At 35.2% G+C, this 25528-nt stretch overlaps 1 protein-coding gene across 4 annotated transcripts in view; it reads right to left on the bottom strand.

Annotated features, from left to right (window-relative positions):
* The window catches only part of Adamtsl1 (ADAMTS like 1), a 361048-nt gene that overhangs the window by 289745 nt on the left and 45775 nt on the right, over positions 1-25528 (bottom strand). For all 4 annotated transcript variants that reach the window (XM_048355943.1, XM_048356028.1, XM_048356104.1 and 1 more), the window contains exon 3: positions 20170-20215. In XM_048355943.1, the coding sequence (XP_048211900.1) occupies positions 20170-20215 (46 nt within the window). The remainder of the gene's footprint in view (positions 1-20169; positions 20216-25528) is intronic.

Genomic DNA, 25528 nt, shown 5'->3' with positions numbered 1-25528 from the left:
TATATGAGGCAAGCACTCTTGCCACTAGGCCATATTCCCAGCCCAAGAATCTTTTTCTCTAGTATTTTCTTCTGTTAATTTGCAAGCTATAGGTTGTGCTTCTATTCTTGAAATGGATACTTAAAGTTTAAATATACAACATAGCTTAAATTCTCTAGGAGTCTAAAATAGTCAGACTCTAGAATTGTCTTGTCTGGGAATATTGAATGTCACTGGCCCCTTGAAGCTTGGGATGACTCCTTGAGTTGCCCTGACGACAGAAATGCCACATGAGGTGAAACTTGTTACTTTTAGGATGAAAAATGTAAAGGCTAATGTGATAGTCTCCAAGAGTTTCTCCTTGCTCTAGTGACCAAGACAACTATACCCTCTAAAACCTCACTTCCTGAAAGGTGGCTTTGGAGTCCCCATCGGCATCCACCTGGTTCCTGTGAGAAATGGAAAGTCTAAGATTGCACCCCACATGTGTAGAGTCAGAATTTTCAGTTTAATAAGCTATCCAGTGTCTCACATGTGCATTTAAGTGCAAGAAGCATGATTCTATCAAGTGGTACATCCTTTCTCAACCTGTGCCATTGAGTTTCCCCACAGATGCCAGCTGATCTAGAATCAGATACTCCACGAGTGAAAAATAGATCTTTGAGGGGTTAAGGTGATTTTGGAGACTGTTTTGTCAGAATCACCTAGCCTATCCTGACAGCTCATAAAGACATTCATGATCTGATCTCTAGAACTTGTAGATGTGTATTATGTCACAAAACAATTTACTGAGATAATTAAGGTTATAAACTTTCAGACAGCAAGAGAACCCTGGATTAGTCAGGCGGGACTAATCTCATCACATAAAGCTTTAGAAATAGAGACCCTCTATCAAGTGGATATAGAAAAATACGATGAAGAAAAAATGGAAAACATGATTCAAAATAGAAAAAGGCATTCATGTAGTATTTCTGGCTTTGGAGTGGAGAAGCCATTGGAAAGAAATATTAGCTCCTCTTGAAGGAGTTAAGAATGGCTCCTAGCAGCTGACTAGCAATGAAAGAGGAACATCTGTCCTATAACATCAACGGTCTGAATTTGGTCAATAATCTGAATTTTCTTAAAAGGTGTATTATTGCCAGACTTTTGTCTACAGAATTGTGAAGCAATAAATTTGTATTGTTTTAAGCATTGAGGTTTATGATAATTAATTATGACAGCAATAAAAACTAACACAGCTAAGTAGTCAATTGTTGACCCAAACTTTATTTTTATTTACTATTTGCCTGTTAAATATTATTGTTTTGGTAGGAAGAAAGAAAAAAACTAATTTTTATTGACATTTTCCATTTGGACTTGGATATTATAGTAGCATCTTTAGACTCTATTGTGAATGAGGAATTTCTGCCTGCAGTCTAATTTTTTTTTTTTTTTTTTTTGGCCAGTCCTGGGGCTTGGACTCAGGGCCTGAGCACTGTCCCTGGCCTCTTTTTGCTCAAGGCTAGCACTCTGCCACTTGAGCCACAGCGCCACTTCTGGCCATTTTCTGTATATGTGGTGCTGGGGAATCGAACCCAGGGCCTCATGTATATGAGGCAGGCACTCTTGCCACTAGGCCATATCCCCAGCCCCTGCAGTCTAATTTTTATTCTTCTGTGAGTCATATGTCTTTTCTCTGATATCTTTTAATATTTCCTTCTTATCTGTAATGTTACACTAACTTTCTGATGGTGGACTGTATGCCTATATATATTTCTACTTTTCCACTTCAACCCTTATATTGCAATTCTATCCTGAGGACTTTTGTTGCTATCCTTTTCTGGAATATTCTAAATGTCATTCCTTCCATTTGCTTTAGAAATTCTCATTAGATGTCTGTTGGAAACTTTCAGTTATTCTATATTTCTTAATGGCTCTTTCACATTATATAGTCTAGAATATGGGACTATATTTTGGGTAAAGTTTTTAAATTTCCATTTTCACATGTTTCCTCTTTGGTTTTACTTTTCAATTTATCCTATCTGCAAAGATTTTATTTCAATTACTGTATGTTTTGTTGTTCCTTCTCATGTGTTCCTTATCATTTATTTTACTTTATTTCTACATTTTCCTGAATTGATTCCCCATTTCATAGTTGTTACTTTGCAAAATGCTCAGTATTTGTGACAGTTGGATTTTATAAAGTTTCCCAAAAGACTAAATTAACAAACAGTGAGCATTATAGTTTCTTTGAACCTTGGTCACAATAAGTTTTAAGTCAATTTATCAATAACTAACCTTCTTTTACCTGTGTTTCTGTCTAAATACACCTTTATTAATAAATATTGTTGATTAACTTTCAAGTTATGCCCAACAACACTATACTTTACACTGGAAGAAAGCTTATCCAATACATTTATTTTTCTGTAAAGCACACTGCAAAATTTAGAAACTGTAAGCAATACTTTTGTACTACACTTGGGGAATACGTTAAACAGTAAACTCATCATTAGAAGTACAACAATAAATAGAAAAGGCTTGACATGAAATGAGCCATGAGGACACTTCTTTATAATATGAGAGATGAAACAAGGCAAAGAGTCACCTTCATCACACACAGCTGGGAACATGCTCATTGAACTCTTCAGATTTTTTTCTGCCCTTCTCTTGTCCATGAATTTACTACAAAAGTACCACAAGTATTTATTTGAAGGTTACAAGTACATTTTGGTGAGTAGGCGAATTCATAATTAGCAGAACTCATGAATAAATCAATTTTAATGTCTTTGTAAAACTGTTTCACACAATTTTATCTGGCAGGAATGTTAGTTTTCCTGGCTTTCCTGGCATAATGTTTCTTTCATGTGTTTTGGAATTTTTATTTGTTGGCTCATTTTTAATGATTTTTTTTCTTTATTCCTCTTGTCTGTCCTAGCGGTTCTAATGGTTTTATGATTTTCTTCATGCGGTTCACATAGCCCTCGGTCCAGAATCACATTCTATTCTCTGGATTTTAGTCTACCATAAGGAAACTATAAGTCCAGTTGTGGCTTGGTATGGACCATGATCTGATATCTATATCCAACAACCAGCTTTTATCCTAAACAATAGGGTATGTACTTTTTCCCCCTAATTTTTAAGAGAGCCCTATCAAAGCTTTTTGACATTGGGTTTCCTTTCCTTCTTCTTTTCTTCTCTCTCTCTCTCTCTCTCTCTCTCTCTCTCTCTCTCCTCTCCTCTCCTCTCCCCTCTCTCTTTCTCTTCTTTCTTTAAATGTTTTTATTATCCTTAAGTAGTTGTACACAGGAGTTGCCTTTCATCAAAGCAGTTTATGAGTACAATGCATCTTGATCTTGACATCAGGTTTTCTGCCTAGTTCATGTTCTGCTTCTCTTGTGGAATAAAATTAGCTCTGCTCACCCAGTGGACTTGACAATCTGACAATCCTCGCATACTTTCAGTCTTGGAGCCCCAAAGTTGTGATACCAACACACAGAGTGCACTATCTTATGTTTTAAGTCCATTTTTGTTCAATGGACATTTTTATTATTTTTGAACCTGGCTATGATATTGATTTTAGAATTTTATATTTTATCTGATATTGCTGCTTGTTTAGAAAGAGGAAGACTAATAGTCTGAGGGAGTCAAAGTTCTCTGGGCTTTCTTTCCATGCTTTTATCATATTCTGCATTGGCTATAACTATATTTTTGTCTTTCTTTACTTCCTCCAATATCAAAATATTTGAGAGCAGAAAACTTGCACAAACTTTGTAACATTCATTTTCTCCTAAGGCACTGACTTGTAGATACATAGTCAATAAAGTTTGATTTCATTGAACTCAAATTAGTTGAATTCCAGTTTGAATTACATTTGAATTCTAGTTGGATTCCATGTTGAACTTAAACAGGAGTAAGGAAGTACATGTTAATTTATTTTAAGAAACACCTTGATGGCCATTAGAATTTTATAATAATCCTTAAAATGGAAGCTTTTCTTCCCTCAAAAAATGTTATGTAGAAACTAAGAAGCCTGGCTGGGAATATGGCCTAGTGGCAAGAGTGCTTGCCTTGCATACATGAAGCCCTAGGTTTGATTCCTCAGCACCACATATATAGAAAAGGCCAGAGTGGCACCATGGCTCAAGTGGTAGAGTGCTAGCCCTGGGAAAAAGAAGACAGGGACAGTGCTCAGGCCCTGAGTCCAAGGCCCAGGACTCGCCAAAAAAAAAAAAAAAAAAAAAAAAAGAAAGAAAAAAAAGAAACTAAAAAGGCTTACAAAGACTACTGCAAAGCAGATATTTCAAACATTTTTTTCTGTTGCTGTGACAGAACTATTCGATCTCCCCACAAAAATCTTTCACAGGATGTGAGTAAATACAGCAAGAAAAGGAGAGCAGCTATGGGGGAATCAGTAGTGAGCTGGGCAACCTGGCTGCTTACTTCTCTTCCGCAGGCATACTGCCATGTCTCTACAAGAATCAAGAGATTTATCTAAATTATTTCCTATGTCTAATAACAACTCAAAGCAAATAATTCTTAGCAATATATTGAAGGAAAACTTAATGTTACAAATGGTACATTATGAGACATACTCAGATATCATTAACAATTGCTACTTGGGGAAGGAAGAAATATTTTTGGAATGAATACATTGCTCAACAAAAAGATGCTAGTGTATTATAGGATAGGAATGCAGGAGAGCATGAAGCCCAGTTACTCATGAATGTTCAAAGGATAAAAGAACCTAAATAATGTCCATTTATAATTTTCTCTGTGATGAGCAGATACCACTGGAAACCCTAAGCTGCATTGGTAACTTGACCTAAATACTCTAGAAGAGCCACGTGGCTATGGCTTATAGCAAGATTAGAAAGAAAAAGCATAGTCAAACCTCAAAGGTGACCTCTTTAATTTTCACAATTTCTTCTGAGAGCATTTAAAATGCAAAGAAAAATGCAGGAAGAGTAAGATGTGTCAAAGTATAATACAGTCTAGAAGCTAGTTCACAAATGAACTAGGGTGCTAGCTCATAGGACTGAGCATAAAGGTCGAGGAGTGATCTCTCATAGAGAAGCACCTAAGTGTTGTTGTTTGAGTTTCAACACATCTTGATGTTAATCAGAAGATTTGATGTTGCTTATCATTTCTAGGCTCATGGAAACCAGGTTGAGTGTAGGCAAGTACTTGCAAGTTAGCAACCTATGCATGGCAGCTTATTTGGTTTCATTCCACAGGGCACTCCGCCAAAGGATGAACTTTAGTAGTAATTTCTTTTTAAATCACCCCTCAAGTCCTGGCTTCAAGCTTCTATCAGGCTCACTAGAGGCCTGCATACATCTTATGAATTCAGAAACTAGGACTTGGGAAAGTCAACACTGAAGAATACTGACAATAAATTTATAGCTTCTTGACAGGCAAAGAGGCTCAAAGGGGAGGGAACTTGGGGTGTTTTCAGCAAGGATTCTTGGACTTGCTTTTTCTCCTGTATTTAATTTGAACATTTAAAGTGCTCAGCAGTTCATATAATTTTTAGCTCTGCTAAATTTTTAGTAAACTACTCTGAAGATTTTTTCTTTAAAAAATCATGACGTTGTAAAAATGTTTGACCCGTAAGCCTTTTTGAACTCAATTTTGTTCTTTGAGAAATGAGAGATTTGATACCTCTTGTCTTCTGATGAAATCTGAATGGACTTTGACATTAACAAATTTGGTAGGACTATGGTTAGCTGTGGGACCTAGTTGTTTCTTTAAATATTTTATCTTTTTATCTGTAAAGTTGGTGTGATATCTATTTTTCATTTAAATGAGCTAAAGGGTAGAAACTCATCAGGCATGGTGCCTGGCAAATGGAAGATGCTCAAAAATACTTTTTCCTCTCTAGTTCTAATATTCTATGAGGCTTTGAATTATCCACATTGACACATGACATTTCTTTATGTTATTTTCAGGAGGGAAGATGCGGCAGAAAGAGGCTAACACTGGTGTCTAAGTTCATGGAACTACTTGGAATATAGAAACATATCAGTTTTTCTCAGTTTAATACAGTTCAGCTCTATAGAACATTCCCTTCATTCAATGAAAGTTTAACTGATGAAGGATTTTAATTTTGTTTAAAAAGTCTGTCATTTTTAATGAAATCGAAATGCTTATTTTCCTTCTTTACAAGAATCAATTAAAAATGGATTAAAGATCTTAACATAAGGTCTGAAACTTGGAAACTTCTACAGGAAAACATAGGGGAAACCCTTGAAGACATTGACACAAGCAACAACTTTCTGAACCCAACTTTAGTAGTTCAGTAATTAATAGCAAAAGTAGACACCTGAGATGTCATAAATTTTTTTTAAGAAACTTACTACCTTATAAAACACCAAAGCAATCTCTAGATTGAGGAAATAGCTTACAGAATGGGTGAAAATGGTCAGTTATTTAGTAGACAAGGGGTTCATATCTGGAACATATTTTTCTGGAGCTCAGAAAAATTAGACACAATAAAGCATCCAATTAAGAAATGGGCAAATAAATTAAATATACAATTGCCCAAAGAAGAAATGGCCAGTAAATACACAGAGAAATGTTCCATGTCCATAGCTATAAAAGAAATACAAATCAAAAATATTACAAAAAGATCTCACTCACATCAGTCAGCATGACTATCATGAAAATAACAAATGCTGATGAGTATGTGAGTGGGGGAATGTAAGTTAGTACAACCATTGTAGAAGTCAATATGGAGGTTTCTTGAGAAATGAAGAGTAGAACTACTATATTATCTATCTATCTATCTATCTATCTATCTATCTATCTATCTATCTATCTGTCTGTCTGTCCGTCTACCTATCTATCTATATCTGCTATACCACACCTGGGTATATATCTGGAGATATGTAAATAATCACAAAATAGTGATACTTGGACACCGTTTTTTAAATTTTTTATTCCAGCACTGTTTACATTAGCCAAGCTCTGGAATCAACCCAGCAGATGGTATATATCAGGTACCTGTCAGCTGATGAATGCACAGAAAATGTGTTAGATATAAATAATGAAGTATTTTTCAGTCCTAAAAAAATTTAATTGTGTCACTTGCAGGAAAATGGATGGAGCTAAAGATCATTACATTTAGCAGAATAAGCCAGACTCAGGAAGAAAAATGGTTTGCTCTCATATGAAAAGATAAAAATAAAACAAAAATGTGGGCATGAATGTAAAAGAGAAATCAACTAGGGAGAGTAAAAAGAGATTTGATTGAAGTACATTATATGTACATATGAAAATACAATAATGGAATATTTAAAATTATACAAAGGAGGGAGGATAGCAAGAGCAACTGAAGTGATCAGAATACCTTACACACATATATGGGCAGAAATAGCAACATAAATCACACTGTAAAATGTTTTAAAATCTATCCATCCATATGTTATCACTAATAATAGGAGAATGGCTCAATAAGGCAATTGATCAGCAAGAAATATTGAAGAAAACAAATGGTCAATTGATCAAATAGGCAATCCTGTTCCTATCAAGAGCCTCTGGGAAGTTCATGCATGACATTAACCATCAACACACCTAAGTACAACCAAGTTATTATGTGAAGTTCTTTGATTTCTCCCTCGTCAGCAGCACACATGTGAGCTGAAAGATAAGACTCTGCAATTCAGAAAAGCAAGCTTCTGTCACTTCAAGGCTGTTTTCAACTATTGCCAACATTACCTTTGATTCTATGGGATGTTGCTGGCTTAGTAAAAACAAACAGCCTTAGGGGAAAATAATCCAGAAGGATGCCAGTTATATCAATATATTCTCTTTCATATATTAATGATGTACATATTAATAATTTTTATCTTAATAATTTAGAGCTCTTCATGTTCCTTTTAATTAAGGACACAGATAAAATGGTCCTTAGTTAGGTAATTTAGTTCTCCTGAAGGGAAAGTTTCAATTGTAATTAATGATATAAGCTGCTGGCATCCTGGCATTCTGTTTGACTTATCTCTGTCTCTTCTAAGACTGTTACTTATCTTTGCCAAGGTAAAGTAGAAGAAAGAACCAAAGTTTATTGCATCTCTCTCTTTACATTACTACATTGCTTCCTTGCAATAAATACTTTATAGTACTGAATATTACTGCTAATTCCATTTTATGGCTGAGGAAACTGAGGCTACAAAAAATTAAAGAGCCTTCTCCACACTACAAAGTTAGTGCATATAGACCTCTCAATTCTTAGTTTTTCCATTGAGTAGTGCTTATACCACACTCCTCCTGGGGGGTTAAGGATTGAGGGAAAGGATCCAAAATTGAGAACATACTAAGAAGAAAGGAAAAGTAGAAAGAACAAGGAGGAGTATAATGAAGACATGTCAGGAAAACCACTAAGGAAGAAAATAAATGTGGCAGCATGAGGGGAGAAGAAAAGCAGAAGGAGCAGGCTACTGAGGTGTGGGAGGGCATCTAATAAACTTGGCCAGCTGCCTGTCAGCAAACACTGCAGAGACCTACAGCCACCAGGTCCACCAAAGGAAGGAATCTGTGAATCATTAGAACATGTTTATTTCTTTATGCCACATGTGATAAAACAGTTAGTCATAAAATAGGAGGTTTTGTTTCTAATCCCAAAGTAATTGTTGTGAATATTTTCAACCATTATTCAAAATGCTCAGTGTTTAGCTAGAAAAATAGAAAGGATGTGTGTTGAATGAAAATCAACCCCTGGTTAGTCACATGGCATGTTGTATACTTACATTTAAAATTAATTTACAAGATGTTCCAAACTTAATGTGGATTCTATCATAAGTTGGAGAGTGGCTCTATTCTCAAAGAAACCAGTTACTCATCATTGCTCTCTTTTGAAAAAAATTGTTTGTTTTTGTTATCTAATTTTGTCCTAAATAATAATAATAATAAAATGGTAGGCCATTTCCAAGAAATTAAAATGTTTTTGAAACTATTTCCCCAAAAGAATGTTCATTTCTTCCAACTACAGCAATCTTTCTCAGTGCAAAAAAGGAGAAACACTAACACAAACCCTTTAGTCCTATGGCCATGTGTCCTTGCTTTGTGGTTTGACTTCCAAGGGTACATATTGATTTCTGGGATATGATACTAAGACCATAAAGCAATTCCAAGGAAGTATTTAGCCAACAAAAGTCAACTATTACAACTTCCATATACTTAAATACCCAGCCTAAGAAGTAGGCCTTATATAGAAAGTCTGTTTTTCTGTAGCTCATCGGAAGGAAAGGGCATTACAAGCCCACAGTTTAAATAGAAGTGAGTTCTGGCATTTTTGTTCTGGAATTCCAAAATTTGTTGAGAAAATAATGAGAATGGCCAATAGACATATGAAAAAATGCTCTACATCACTGGCCATAAAGGAAATGCAAATCAAAACAACATTGAGATTCCATCTCACCCAGCAAGAATGTCATATATCAAGAAATCTAATAATAACAATTGTTGGAGGGGATGTGGCCAAAAGGAACCCTACTTCATTGCTGGTGGGAATGTAAACTGGTTCAGCCACTCTGGCAAGCAGTATGGAGATTCCTCAGAAGGCTCAATATAGAACTCCCCTATGACCCAGCAGCCCCACTTTTGGGTATCTATCCAAAAGACCACAAACAAAATCACAGTAATGCCACCAGCACAACAGTGTTCATCGCAGCACAATTTGTCATAGCGAGAATCTGGAACCAACCCAGATGCCCCTCAGTAGACGAATGGATCAGGAAAACGTTGGTACATATACACAATGGAATTTTATGCCTCTATCAGAAAGAATGATTCCATTTGTAATGTTCCATTTGTAAGGAAATGGAAGGACTTGGAAAAAGTTATACTAAGTGAAGTGAGCCAGACCCAAAGAAACATGGACTCTATGGCCTCCCTTATTGGGAATAATTAGTACAGGTTTAGGCAAGTCATAGCAGAGCATCACAAGGCCCAATAGCTATACCCTTATGAACACATAAGATGATGCTAAGTGAAATGAACTCCATGTTATGGAAACAATTGTTATATCACAGCTGTAACTACTTTCAACGTCCTATGTGTATCTGTAACTTCTATTATTGATGATGTTCTTGTATCACCTTCCTGAGGTTGTACCTACACTATCTCTGTAATCTTATCTGAGTATATTGGAAACCGTGTTTACTGGTATTGGAAGTAGGAAATTCAAAGGGAATACCAAATTTGAGAGACACAGGGTAAAAAAAAGAGAAACAACTACAAAATCAATACTTGCAAAACTGTTTGGTGTAAGTGAACTGAACACCTCCGGGGGGGGGGAAGGGAAAGGGGGGGATTGAGGGGGTATGAGGGACAAGGTAACAAACAGTACAAGAAATGTATCCAATGCCTAACGTATGAAACTGTAACCTCTCTGTACATCAGTTTGATAATAAAAATTTGAATAAAAAAAATCCTAAATTACCATGATGTTCTAGAGTAAAACTAATGTTCAGAACTTCCAACATGATCTAATTTTCACTATTTAAAAATAAAGCCTTTTAAAATTTTTCTTTTAACAATTGCATGAATAGATGATACTCATCCTGAGTAATTTGTGAAACAGTAAGGCTATATTGAATAAGACATGGAAAAGATGTTGTCAGAAAAAAGAACATTTAAAAGAGATAATAGTAATTTTCTAGGGCTGCCATAGAAAAGTAACACAGATTGACTGGGTTAAAAAAGACATATATTTTTATGAAGTTCTGAAGGCTAGGAGTCTAAGATCAAGCTCTTGAAAGTGTTGTTTGTATCTTCTGAGACCTTTCTCTTTGGCTAGTTACCTTCTCTATGTGCGTGTGTGTGTGTGTGTGTGTGTGTGTGTGTATCCTAATTTTCTTTATATTAACAGTGCCAGTCATATGGTATTAAAGCCAAATTGAATGGCTTTTTTTTAAAAAAACATAAACTACCATAAATGTACATCCATCTCCACATATAGTCATATTTGGGGAAATAGGCTAGAACTTCAACATATAACTTGGAAGACAATTTTAAACATTCCTTGTGCTAAGAAATTATGGAGCCAAATTGAGTCTAGCACCATGCTCAGTGCTTTTTAGATATACTGTTTTAAATTCATCAAAACTCATGAGGTAGGATTTATTTTATTTATTTATTTATTTTTGACAGTCCTGGCACTTGGCCTCAGGGCCTGAGCACTGTCCCTGGCTTCTTTTTGCTCAAGGCTAGCACTCTGCCACTTGAGCCACAGCGCCACTTCTGGCCTTTTCTATATATGTGGTGCTGAGGAATTGAACCCAGGGCTTCATGTATAAGAGGCAAGCACTCTTGGCACTGGGCCATATTCTCATCCCAGTAGGATTTATTTTTAACATTTTAAAAACAAATATAAAGGCCATGAATAACTTTAAAACACTTTCTGCCAAACACAATTAAAATATTTCCTTTAAAAGTTACATTACAATTTCAGAGAGAAGTACTCAATATAAGTAATTTGTTACGTTACAAGACTATATATTTGATATGAAATTCCATTGCTCTATCATTCCCTGCTGTGGATTAGGTAATCACTATTATTAGTTTGATACACGTACTTCAAGGATTTGTAACTGAGTCCCACATCCAGACATGCTACAGTTTACATTTATTTTTATTCTTTTCTTTTTTGTGTGTGCTGGTTCTAGGACTTGAATTTAGAGTCTGGGTACTGTTCCTGAATTTTATTTTGCTTATGACTAGCACTCTACTATTGTAGCCATAGCTCCATTTCTGGCTTTTTGGTGCTAAATTGTCAATAAGACTTTCCTGCCCAAGTTGGCTTTGAACCACAGTCCTCAATAGCTAGGATTATAGACATGAGCTAGTGCCTGACTCAGTTTACATATTTTAAAAAGCTGATCATAACTGTCTCATAGTATTGACACTTTATTGCACTAGGTCCCCTCAATTGGTTTTCAGTTTTTAAACTACCATAAACAGGGTGATTGTGTTCATTATTTGTACATTCATAAGGAAGTTATTTTGCCAGGTAAGAAAGAAATTGAAGAAAGTTAATTGGTTCCAAAATACATTCCTATTACAAGGTATCACTTGAACTCAGAAAAAGTCATGGTCTTTCTATGATGTAGGGCAGATTTCAGTGGTCAGGGTCTGCTGATTGAATAATGAAGAGTTCTTTCACATTACTCCCCCCGCCCCACCTTTCTCCTTACCACCCACACATTTCTTAGTTCCTCAGATACTGGCCAACATCTAGTGGAATCCATAGGATTAATATTTGGTCCCAATTCTGTTCTATCAGTATACAAACAAAGCCTTAGTAGAGCTACTTAAGAAGACACATCCTAGAAGACCTTACAATAACAGAAAATTGTATTCTTCATGAAGATTGGAGTACAAGGAAATTTCTGGTTTCAGCTGGACAGGATGGAAAGGAGAAAAGCATGGCTAGATTTGGCAGGAAGCACATCTCCTTGGTGGTCTAGTCTGTGGCAGATAGAGCCAGGCTGGATATTGAGTGTGCTCTTAGAAGCCCCTTCTAGAAAGTGGGGGATTCCGAGCACATATGAGGAAGAAACTAATTAAATTAATTATTATTATTACTATTATTATGTAGTTGTACAAAGGGGTTGCAATTCCATAAATCAGATTATAGATAAATGCTTCTTAATCAATTTCACCCTTTTCTTCATTCTCCTCCATTTTCCCTCTCTTGTCCCTACCCTTAAGAGACTAAGTTTTGTTCACTTAGAATTTCTTTCTCTCTTAAGTGACTTCATACTTGAGGTTGAGAAACTCCTTTTATGTATGTTGCCTAAGGATGACTTGTTTTGAATCTGGGAGAAGAGAAATATACAGAAAAGGTAATTAGAGCAACCTCTGGTCAGCCTTCTGTTCTTCTAAACGTAGCTCACCACCTTTAGTGAGAGGCTAGGAATGACACACAATAAAACCACATTCTGGGTGAGTTTAGACACTTCAGCTAAGTAAATATCTCACCACTTCCCCACAACGGACCTTATACTACACAATATAAAATGACACACCAGGGTCTAAAACAAGTTGGACTCCTATTCTCACTTTTAAGGCAGCCTCTTTTTCCCTTTATTTCCTGGTGTGTGTGTGTGTGTGTGTGTGTGTGTGTGTGTGTGTGTGTGTGTGTGTGTGTGTGTGTGTACCAGCAAGGGCACTTGAACACTTTCTCCCTTGGCTTTTTCTACTCAAAGCTAGTGCTCTACCATTTGAGCTACACCTCTGTTTCTGGCTATTTTTTTGTGCTGGCTAATAATTAGTGATAAGAGTTTCTTTGATATGTCTGCCTGGGGTGGCTTTACACTTGATCTGAAAATCTCAGCCTCCTGGGTATCTAGTATTACAAGTATGAGCCAATAGTGAGTGCCTGGTCCCTTTATTTCTTCATAAGCTTTTATATGCCAAATAGTGATTGTTTTCATTATTCACATCATGTTTTCTCCACAAGAATCTAAGCTTCATAAGAACAGAGGCTTTATCTTTCTCTATCATTATCATATACAGATGCTTAGATAAACTGCCTATCACATAGTAGATTCCAATAGGAATTGTTGAATTGATTCCATTTCCATTTCAAAACCTTCTTTCTTTGCAGTTTCAAAAAGAAATCCTTCATATCTTTCAAGGCTCGGCTCACTATCACTTTTTTTTTTCTTTATTCTGGGGCTTCAGGGTCTGGGCACTGTCCCTGTACTCAAGGCTAGCTAGCACTCTACCACTTGAGACACAGTTCCACTTCTATTATGTCACCTTTTTAAAAAAAATTATTTATTTTCAAAGTGATGTACAGAGGGGTTACAATTTCATATGTAAGGAAGTGGGTACATTTCTTGTATAACTTCATGTCACCTTTACTAAGGTACAATTTATTCATCTTGTGCTGAATGTCTACAGTGCATTAGATTACAGGTCTCCAAACTTTATTCACAATGCCATTAAACAACTTAGTATTTGTGTCCTGACAGTGTGGTGTTCATGTAAAAAAAACAACTATATGTATGTGTGTGTGTTCATATATGGACACACACACATACATATATATAACTTGAAAAGAAAAATATATTTCACTCATAAAAAACTACATTTAGTTATTAATGGGGTATGTGTATCTATTGGGCATTGCAAAATTTCTTATGATCCCAAATCAGAATCTATAAAGCCCTTGTCATTTCCAATGCCATCACTATCACTATGCTAGCATAGGCATTTTAATGATCTATACTCAGATCCAAATCCAGCATAGCCCAAATAGTCTCTACAAGCAAACCTAGAGTTTTAGGTCCAGGTCAATAGTTCACCTCTTTAATCCTAACTAAGAGGATTGTAGTTCGGAAGATTTAAAAAAACAAAACACAATAAAAACCTGCTTCTCCCAATAAACGTTTTGTGTTGGGAAAAAATCAGTAAGAGCTTATTTCATCAAGTGGCTAGGTGTGGTGGCATATGGCTGTCATATCAGCTATATGGAAAGCATAAGTAGAAGAATCATGTTCTCAGGCCTATCTGGGCAAAAGTGTGAGAACCCACTTGAAAAAATATAGTAAAAACGGTTGGGGCATGGTTTGAATAGAATGAGTTCCTAGTAAGCAAAGAGCCTTGAGTTCAAACCCTAGTACAAAAAGAAGGGAATCTAGAATTTTACAGCTGAAATGGACCTTCGAAGTTATTCAAGTCAATCCTCTCATTGTTTGAATGTAAAAACTGAGGTCTAAAGAAGGTTATAAACGTGCCAGGATTATTCTGCTCTCTCCAGCCATAATTGCTACTGCCTTTGTTTCCTCTTAAAATGCTGCCCATAAGAAATTCCATAGCAACAATGTTGAAGACCATAAAAGTGAATTGTATGAAACTGAGGATGAAGAGGACTACACAGGGGAAGAGATTCCGTGCCTGAAACGTGCCAAAGCTTCAATCAGAGCCTCTCCATTACAGACAACAATCATCCCTCACCTAAACAACTTCAGCATCTTCTTGGCATTTCTGCTTCTGTCCCTGCTTTCTTCTTCTTCCCTAAGGCTCTAAGGTGAACCTGCAGCTAGACCTTTAAGCTCGAGCCTATTTTCACCTGATTAAAATTCTCCAGTACTTTTCTTTGTATTAAAATAAAATCTAAGTAATAGCTATCCTGCATGATCTAGAGTACTTGCATGCCTTTAGTTTGGTCTTAGCTTCCCATGCTTTCCTTTTAGTCAGTGAGTAGACTCTGTATCTACTAGTACTATTCTTTTTTTTTGTGAAATTACCACTATCTTTTGCATCACGGATCTTTTATACTGATTATTCCTTCTGTGTTCACATTTACTTATTTATTTTTATCTCGAAGGCTAATAACACACTTAGCTTCTTGTTCTTACTTGTGTACAGCAAATGCTGTGCCACTGACCTGTACCTCTAACCTTATTTTTCCTCTTAAATAGTTAGTTTACATGTTTGCTGTATGTTTTTCGTCATTAGAGTGAGAGCTTCAGGGGAGCTGGGTCTTATTTCATTGATTATTTCGTTTTTAACATTATTATTTATTTTTAAATGATCATTAGCTGTATAAGGAGGTTTAAATTCAACATGTCAGTTTATGAGTACCATGCATCTTGATCTGTCACCCTTCCATCATTATCCCCATCACTTCAGATTCCATACAATCCTTCAATTTACCTACTTCCATTTTCACATATGTACATTGAATATTTCAACTGCGATGGTGAGAGCTAGGTCTTGTTTACCAATGTACAGGACAGAGGATGAGCCTTTTGCTCAATATGTATTTTTGTTTTAAGAAGAGTAAAATACAGTCAAAATTCAATGTATATCTTACAAAATTAGTGAGAAAGGGGTGGGACATTGATCAAGATGCATTGTATTTATAAACTGCTTTGCTAAATGGTAACTCCTTTGTACAACTAGTTAAAGACCTCATAGGGAATAATTAGTACATGCTTAGGACAGTAATAGCAGAAGATCACAATAGCCCAATAGCTATGCCCGTATGAATACATAAGATGATGTTATGTGAAATGAACTTCAAGTTATGGAAGCAAGTGGTATATCATTGTTGTAATTATTTTCAACATGCCACATGAAACCATACCCTTTTTTCTCTCTTATATTCCCTTCCCGTGGTTTTACCCCTGCTATCACTGTATCTGATCTTAATACCCTGGATACTGTATATATGTGAATTGGAAATAGGGAAAGGAAAGGGAATACCAAAATCAAGAGACAAGGGATAAAAGACAAACCATTCCAAATGCAATACTTCCAAAAGCAAAACCATTTGGTGTAAATCAACTGTACAACTTATGGGGGGGGGAGAGGGAGAGGGGAGAGGCAGGGAAAAAAGGGAGGAAGTAACAAGTTGAACAAGAAATGTACTCACTGCCTTACATATGAAACTGTAACCCCATCTGTACTTCACTTTGGCAATGAAGAAGAAGAAAAAAGAACAGTAAAATATTGTACCAAGGCATTACAATCTTAATAAAGACGTTAAAAACACCAAACAGTACTCCAATAAGCACCTTGGCCTGTTATGTTGTTAACTATGGTCACTGTTTCTTTTTTTTTTCTTTTTTCTTTTTTGATGAATGTTTCTTAAATCCCAACTTACATGAATCTTAAGGATAGTGTAGAGGAAAGTTAGGTACTTGGGAGTCAATTTAAAATGTGAAATGAAGTTCCAGGAGTTTGGGTTTGTGATTGAGTTTGAGTAACCATGACAGACTGACCAAAGGAGCCCTTTCTGAGCATGCCTCTGCATTCACTCAGGTGTAATCTCTGAGATCCAAATGACCTGCTAGAATCCTGGTTACTCCTATTGCTCCTCCCACTGGTGCCCTTAGCCTTTCCTTCCAGAGAGAACCTTGCTGCTTTCTTAGGAAAGAGCAGGGAATTGTACAAATGGGAAAGACTAGATGAGCTTCGTCTTTAGGAATGAAAACAGTCTTCTTGGAATAGCTAGAGATAGATTATGAACCAGGACTAAAGAGAACTATGCAAACATTGAGGGAACTTTGACTTTCTTTCAGTGATATTCTCTATCATACAGAGTGATTGCCAATCCATCCTTAAAAGAACATGACCTGATTTTTCAGGGGAGCTAGAAATATTACAAACATAGGAAGATGTTTTTTATTCTCCAAATTTCCCTGGAGGATAAGAACCCAAAGAAATGTGTGTATGGAGCTACACTATTAAAAAACAAACAAACAGGAAAAGCATTGAATCTTTGGAGACAAAATGGTTCAGAAGTGTCGCCAGAAGCTGTCTAGGGATCAAGATGTTTCTCTGGAGGCTGAGCTAAGAGAAATCTAAATCAAGAGCCTGATTTTCAACTGAATTTTCCTGAACCTCTCAGTTAATGAAAAGATTCTTTCTTACAAGAATTTTGTTTTGTTGGCATTGTTGCTTCTGTCATGGTCAAAAGGAATATCCCTAAATGATTGGAAGACTATAGGTTGTCATAAGAAAAAATCCAGCATCAGTTTAATTCTACAAGCTGTAAAGATTTGGCTTAAATACTGCTATGACTTGAAAGTAATATTAAGTCAGAGTATTTGCCTACATGTGTCTGCAAAAATGCTTATCATAATAAAAAGGAACTTATAGGCAAATTTTAAGGAGCTCTAAGGACAGAATAGGCAGACATCTGCTCACAATGCTCTAGGCCTTCATCTAGAATATAGTTTTGATCCTTTCTACTAGTTTACACTTGGGTAGGACTTAACATTTTAAAAATTGATATCTAAGATATCATGAAAAGGATGACAAATTAATAAAAAGTATATTTCCAACCAAAAACATTTTGTAGCATTGTAGAATGTCTACAATAGACTCTGTCAACATGTTTATAAATATAAGAACAGCATTTGCTTTTTTATATCAATCAACAATTGAGTGATGTATGTATGAAGAGGGTAAAGAAAATGATTCAACTGGAAGAGAGCAAGGGAAGGGGTAACATTGTCCAAAAAGAAATATACTCTATATTTCACTTATATAACTCCTTTGTACATCACCTTTATAGTAACAATAAAAAATTAAATTAAAAAAGAAAAGGAATGATACAAATATTGTTTGGTATCCAGTGAAATGGAGAAATAAACTAGGCAAGAATTTCTATTGAGTAATTACATTTAATCTGCTGTCCCAATAGTCACACTCTCTATTCCATGCATTTTGTTTAGTTAGGTAAAGAAATATACATCATATTCCAATGTTCTGGCCTTTAGGCAATTCTGATGTCCATTTTCTCTTGTTCCTGTGTCCATGTTTCTTAGCATTTCTGCTCAGACTCCAAACATTGATAAACATGTCCTTTCTCTAAGACCAGTCTTTCCAACCTCAGTCTATCCCTTTACTAACCAACAGTTTTATTTTTTTTTGTTATTTCTACCCAATACTACACTGAATATTCCAGACATTTATGCAAATTTTCTGATGTTTAATTTGCCTCTGCCTTGTAAGAATGAAGTGTACGAACTTTTTCTTTACCAAGATTACTTGTCTTGTCACCTACTATCTCCTCCAGGACCCGTGCACTCTTACTTCCTCAGGCCATTAATTTCTCTTTCTATATCAACTCATCTATCAGAAGTTTAAATTTTTTTTTAAATTCTAGAATTAAACCTCAGGACTCACTCCTGCTATGTGAGCATTCTATCACAAGCCACATCCTCAGGCCCTAGCAAGTAACTAAGAAAGCAAACAAATCTTCTATGACTGAGCCAATGTAGTATCTTTGATACACACATATTACAAAAACAGTACTATGGTTTGAACATCCCCTTCAAAGCCCCTGCTGAAACTTAGTCATAACAATATTAGTAGGTAGAACGTGTACCAGGATTTTAAGTCCTGTGGGCTCTGTCCTAGTGCTGTTATCATAGGAATGGATTGTAGGAGTGGGTCTTGATGGAAAGGGTGAGTTTGGCCCAACTTTACTTAGTTGTTCATTCTCATTTGCCCTTTTATTGGGTTCGGATATACTGCAAAGGCTCTTGCCAGATGTTGGCACCATTTGTTTTGGTTTCTAATATCTTGTAGAAATGATTCTTTCACTGGTCTTTTTCCTTCTTCATCCTTTTAACAATTTTTTCCCCTAGAGAACTCCTTGAAAAAAACTAACCTTTTTTCATATATCTTGTGCCTTTGGTGGCTTATCTGAAACCATTTCTATTCCCTGTCTGGATGCAGATTCCACAGAAGCCTAAATTTCTTTTCATCCACTTCCGCTGGTAGCTCCACTCTCATGTTAAAATGAAGTTCCCCATCATGCTTTCACTTCAGAACCTGGTGTGACTCCCATTATTCACTGAACTACTAAAAGCTTGGAAGCTAAGTATTACATCTCTTCACAGTATAATCTTATAATATCTTTCTCTTCCTTTTCACCTTCTACCGAGGCTAGTTTTCAGAACACACCTTAATTATTCCTGCCTTCAACATCATCTACCTGGATTGACTGTAGCCCCTCATACCCAAAATGAGCCATTCTAGCCTACAAGCCCTGTCTTGTACCACTTCCTCCTTTATTTTTTTTTCATTTTTTAAAAATTTTATTGTCAAATTGATGTACAGAGAGGTTACAGTTTCATATGTCACTTCCTCCTTTAGTACCCTACAGATTTTCTCTTTGTTTTAATTCACAAACAACTTTATTCCTTTTTAAAAGCAGCATTTGTCATATTTTGCTGTGGTGTGTGGCTATGTGCACATCTATCTTCCCTCTCTACACCCCTTCTTATGTTACAGATGTTTTAGCACAGCAACCATATGTTATTTATCCTTGTAGGTGTGTACTGCCTCACACATGGCTGGCATTGAATGGTATTTGTTGAACAAGTGAAGGAGTTTGTCAAATTTGAATCTGATTAATAATATTTATTTCATGATACCCTAAGTGGTTTCTCTTTTATCATCTTTCTTACTCAATTGTCATGGGACCTATATGTGAAAAGGAAGAAAGCAGGCAGGAAATTAAGCAGCCTTATTTTGAAATAGTCTAGTTAGTTTCAATCTGCTCAAGTGATTAAAAGTTTACATCGAAGAACATTGAAAATGATTTTATAATTAGCACAGTATGAGAGAAATAACTCAGTAAAATACTAATTGGTTTTCTCTTCAAGATAGTTGTTTTTAACATTCAACACATTCTGGTAATTGAATTTTTTAAAAAAAATCATAAACTCAGAATATCATACTTACCACATTGCTACATGTTCTGTATCGAATATTTCGTCCTTCACAGCTCCTAGTTCACAAAAAGAAAAATGAAGTCTCATTATTACCTATGACATACTTAAAGTTTGAAATAACCCCTCTTCACATCATTTGACAATAAATAAATTAAAAAAAAGAAAAAAGTTCCTCTTAGTATTAGTGGAGAGGTCTTCTTTCTTCTAAGTATATATTTGAAGTGTTTTTATTAAATAATAGATTGAGCAGATTTAAAGAAGTTGTCCATATATGATGATTTCTCTATAAGGTAAAATGTAAGCACTGGTTTTACTTCAAAATTTTTTAGAGTAAGTTCTTAGGGCAAATAAGTATTGGGTCAAGGTTAATAAAAAAATGTTAGAAACATCTATCATATTGTTTGTGATATATAACTAAAGAAATTTTCAGTAAAAACACTTAGACCTGAATGTGATAAAATTGGTCTTAATACTTAATATTTCTTTAAAGATAAGAAAAAATCTTAATTCTAAAAAAAGAAAAAAATCTTAATTCTTAAATAATTATTTTTATTCATGCAATATATTCTCACTTTAGAACTTTTAAAAAATACAGATTATGAAAAAAAAGCCCTCTGTGGCTGCCTTATCTGCAAGTAATGACTATTATTTTGATTCCTAGTGCAGAGGAAATCATATTATTTATATATATTTTGTAGATTATTCTTTTCTCCACTTAAAATTTTGGAGATATTTCCCAACTGTGTTAAATAAACTTTAAAAGCATGCTATTGAGAGCTGCATAATATTCCCACAAATGTTATGATATAATTTTATAATCATTCTTCCATTCCTGTCATTTAAGTAATTTTGATAGGATTTGATAAATGAAAGTGTAATAAATTATCTCTATGCATATGGTTTCTCCAAGTTTTTGACCATGTCTTTAAAGTTGACAAATTTCTAGAAGGGGAATTACTGAGCTAAAGAGAAGTGGTTTTTGTAAAGCTCTTGAAAATTATTGCCAAATTGCATTCCATGAAGGTTGTACCATTACATATTCCCACCAGCTATACATGGGAGTTTCCATTTTACTAAATTCTTGTGAACAAAAACAATTGATTTTTATAAATATTAAATTATGACAATTCATAAACAATAATACTTTACTCTTTTCAAACAAAATCATACCTTCTAGAATGCAAACTACTTGATGGAAATTTGAGAGAATGATTATAAAATACCTAATAGTTATGGAAGTCTGGGAATAACTAATTTTTCTGTGTACATTAATTTTACTCTTCTCTGTTTCCTGAGAATATTACTACTTATTTAATCTTCCCCATTTACAGAGATATAGGTTATCATTATTATAGTCATTTTACAGAAGAGAAAAACTGGAACATAGAAAGGCCATGCATTTTCCACAATTCACATATAACTTAAGTTGTGGAGCTGAGATTTAAATCTAGGTCATCTGGCTTCAGAGACTACACTCATAATCACAATTTTCTTGTCTAGAAAATATGGGGCCTGAGTTTAATTCTTAGTACTGTTAAATATGCATGTATACACACACATATACATGCAGATCCTACAATAATTTTATTGCTTTAATACTTCCTAATTTTTGTTGTTGTTGTTTAAAGTGTATATCCTCAGAGCTTCTGTTATATATATATGCCAGACAATGAATTATTTGGGGAATACAAATAATAAATATGACTTGATCTTTGCTGTTAAGAAAATTAAACACATAATTCCAATACAGTATAAAAATTCTATGCAGGAATTGTGTTAGTTCTTGAGATCTAATAAGAAGAAAATTTTATCTATAGTACACTTACAGTAAGGTTATCTTAGTTCTAAAGATTTGGCTTCAGCCAGACTAACTATCTTAATATACCTTAAAACTAGCAAAGGAGCCATGGTGGCTCATACCTAACTATTTAGGAGGTTGAGATCTGAGGATCATGGTTCGAAGCCAGCCTAGACAGGAAAATCCATGATACTCTTATCTCCAGTTAATCACACACACACACACACACACACACACACACACACACACACACACACACACACACACACTAGTAGTCCTGTATGTAGCTCAAGTGGTAGAGTGCTAGCCTTGAGCAAAAGATGCTTAAAGACAGCACGCAGGCCCACAGTTCAAGGCCCAGGACCAGAAAAAAAAAAGAAAAGAAAAACAAGGAAAGGAGAGCATTAGACTCATACAAAAGGGAGACTTATATGATGGTCAGTGCCCAGCCCAGCAATGTCCTAGACAAAGGTCCAGTGAACTTAATGCCCTTCATTTCTCATTGGCAAGGTTGCTACTGTCTTGATAATAAAAGACTCTTGGTCACCTATCTAATGGCAACATATGTTCAGTTTATGGGAGGAATATCCCTCCTATGGTTCCATGTTGACCAAGCAGTCTGCTAGGAAAGATGGAGTTTCTCATGAGGGCTGAGAGGCAGAGAAGGCTGGCCTCACTGACATGAGTATTCTAGTTCATGGGATGGATAACTCTATTCTTTCTTGTAAAATAATAATAAGCTGACACTTCAACTTAAACCATTAATCTCGTGGGAGAAAATATTGTAAGTCACTGTGATTCCACTCCCAAAAGAAGTATTTGTCTTTGGTATTACTGCTGAAAAATATCAAGTTTCTGCTTCTGAAAATATGAGAGTTAGGTTCCAGATGAGGGCTAATTTACAAATAATGAATCCTACAACTCAGAGGCCTTTGTTGGAATGGCCCCAGATGTTAATATTTGTTGGATGTAGTGGTTTTTTTTTAAATTTTTGTAATTACTGGTGCACATGTAATAACACATGCAGTGGTTTCCAGTCCTCTTTGAATCCAGACTTCTTTCTGTGAACTATGTCTCTATACTTTAGTTATTTTTATCTGAAAAATGGGATAATAGTATTGACTTTCTGCATTCTTTTGGGAATTGACCCAGTCAGTAATTGTGCATCACTTCATAGAATGCCTCACCTACAGTATGCATTACAGCATTTGCTATATTAGTAACAAGTGTTAGACATAAAATATGATAGCTACTGAAAGGAAGCTTAGAATATGTAGGAAATTATCTGTAAGAAGGAATACAGGCATGAACAGATTTTGTATATTTGCAAATTTCCAAGCAGTTCTCCTTTTGTCTTTTCTTGACATCCAGAGTTTATGTGGGGAATTTTAGTTCAGAGAAATGCTTTCTAAACTCTAACTTAATGGCAGGCAAAGGGGAATCTATGAGGATCTGAAATAGAAAAGGTACAACAATGAATTCTTGCTTAAAATAGTGAAGTCCAGTATTATTCTTTGACAAACAATACTAGTCAATTCTCATTCTTTAAAAATGTTCCATAAACTCATAGCCATGAAAAATTATGGAAATAATTCTGAGGAATATCCTGTAATTGTCTAGCACCTAATTTACAGTATTTATTCATGCCTCCAGATATTCTTCCCTTTATTTTATCATATTATCTTTAAATTGTGTGTTTATTTGAAATCTGGCTGAAATATAGCATCAATGTTTAAATTTGGCAAGGTGATCAAGGGAGTTGAAAGACATTACCAAATTAAGAATAATAGGAGAAACACTAGTGTGTACTGTGCATTCAGTGTCTGTTATAGGTCTCATTCCTAGTATTGGCACATATCTTTATTCTTTCTATAATCAAAAGATTTGCTATTCCTTTTAGTAGATAAGGAAACTAAAACTGAGAAAAAGAGACTAGAGATATGGAACCTAGGTCTTATTAACTCCAAAGTCTATGAAATAATAAGAAGATCAAGATGTACTTAAGACATTTAAGAAACTTATAGTAGACTAAAAATTGTCAGAGCTGATCAGGGTGCCGGCAAGGGGTTGCACTGCTTCCAAATGATAGTAGGCATTCATCAAATGCCTCTCAGGTCTGCTAACTCCACTTCCAGTAAAGCAGATCTGTACACACTGGTATGTCGCCAAGGAAAACATACTCGCCATGATATACAACATGAAAGAATAGATATGTAGAGATGCTCATTTAAATATTCAAATTTTCTAACTTTAAAAATAAACATCAATTTTAAGTGGCAAAGCAATTATTACACCACAAAGATGTAATTCCTGCAATGTGTGAATGTCTCCATCCAAGCCCTATATTAAGGCATAAAAGTCTCATCTGAAAATTAAGCAGTAAGACATTCTTTCTTTGTTAGACAGATAGAGAGATAGACATATAATCTTGTTATATATATGTATTTATATTTATTTGTATATTTTATATAAACATATATAAATATATACAGATATTCTCTTTTTTGAAGGTTTGTTTTGTTTTTGTCAGTCATGGGGCTTGAATGTAGGGCCTGGGCATTGTCCCAGAGCTTTTTAGCTCAAGGCTAGCACTCTACTACTTGGAGCCACAGTTTGACTTGCTGAAGTTTTTAATATAAACCAGCTGATTTAATTCCCTCCTATTGATCCAAGTTAAAATTCACCTCTGGAGATAAAAACAAACATTAGAAAGGTCAATCCAAAAGGCTTCTGAGAAGTTACAGAGCCTTGCTACCACAAGACCCATGCCAATGTTCTCATAGTAGAAGCAGTGATTCTCATAGTATATATGGTTTCATGAGTTAAGTAGTAAGTCAACTATAGTTCCAGAGCTACCTCAAGTATAACAGAATGAAAATGGAAATATTGCAGCCTACTTCCATCCAACTTGGAGTAGAGAGTGATTTAGTGATCTGTTTGTGTCAGTATTTCACTCTTTGCTAAACACTTGCTAATTTCAACTTAATTTCCTCTCTCAAAACAATGCAAATCATCTCAACCACAAGCTCTTATTTATGAATTACTCAGACTTAATTCACGTACAATGATACTAATAGAGACTCCAGACATACACTTGGTTTCTCATGAACAAACCATGCAGACTTCCCCCTGGTCTTCAATTCTTGATGTTATCTTAGCTTTAATTATATTTAGCAGACTTGGAAGAGGTAGATTGCAGTGGAAAATTAAAACTCTCTTTTTAGGCTTTAGCAACTAGTTGCCCTCTTCTTTCCTCCCACACCTTCCTCATTCATATAAATCTCTAAAAGAGAGAAGCATATTTGATTTATCTCTTTTCTACCTTCAAATTCTTCTCACCTCATCTGTAAGTAAACAAATACGGTTGCATTATCAGGCCTGTATCTGGTGCTAGTGAAACAGTTTCAAGAAAATCTAGCATCTATGTGTTGGAAATACTGGAGTCTTTAAGGACAAGGATACTTGTTTTAAGTTCATGATATTTAGGGCTTCCTCTCTAACTTCCAAAAGGCTCAGAACCCTGTAAGTAAGAGCAAATAACACACTGGGCATGGTGATTCTTGCATATAAT

Source organism: Perognathus longimembris, chromosome 1, assembly GCF_023159225.1.
Source record: "Perognathus longimembris pacificus isolate PPM17 chromosome 1, ASM2315922v1, whole genome shotgun sequence".
Lineage (NCBI taxonomy): Eukaryota > Metazoa > Chordata > Mammalia > Rodentia > Heteromyidae > Perognathus > Perognathus longimembris.
The sequence above is the reverse complement of the archived record's forward strand: the minus strand, read 5'-3'. Positions and strand labels throughout refer to the sequence as shown.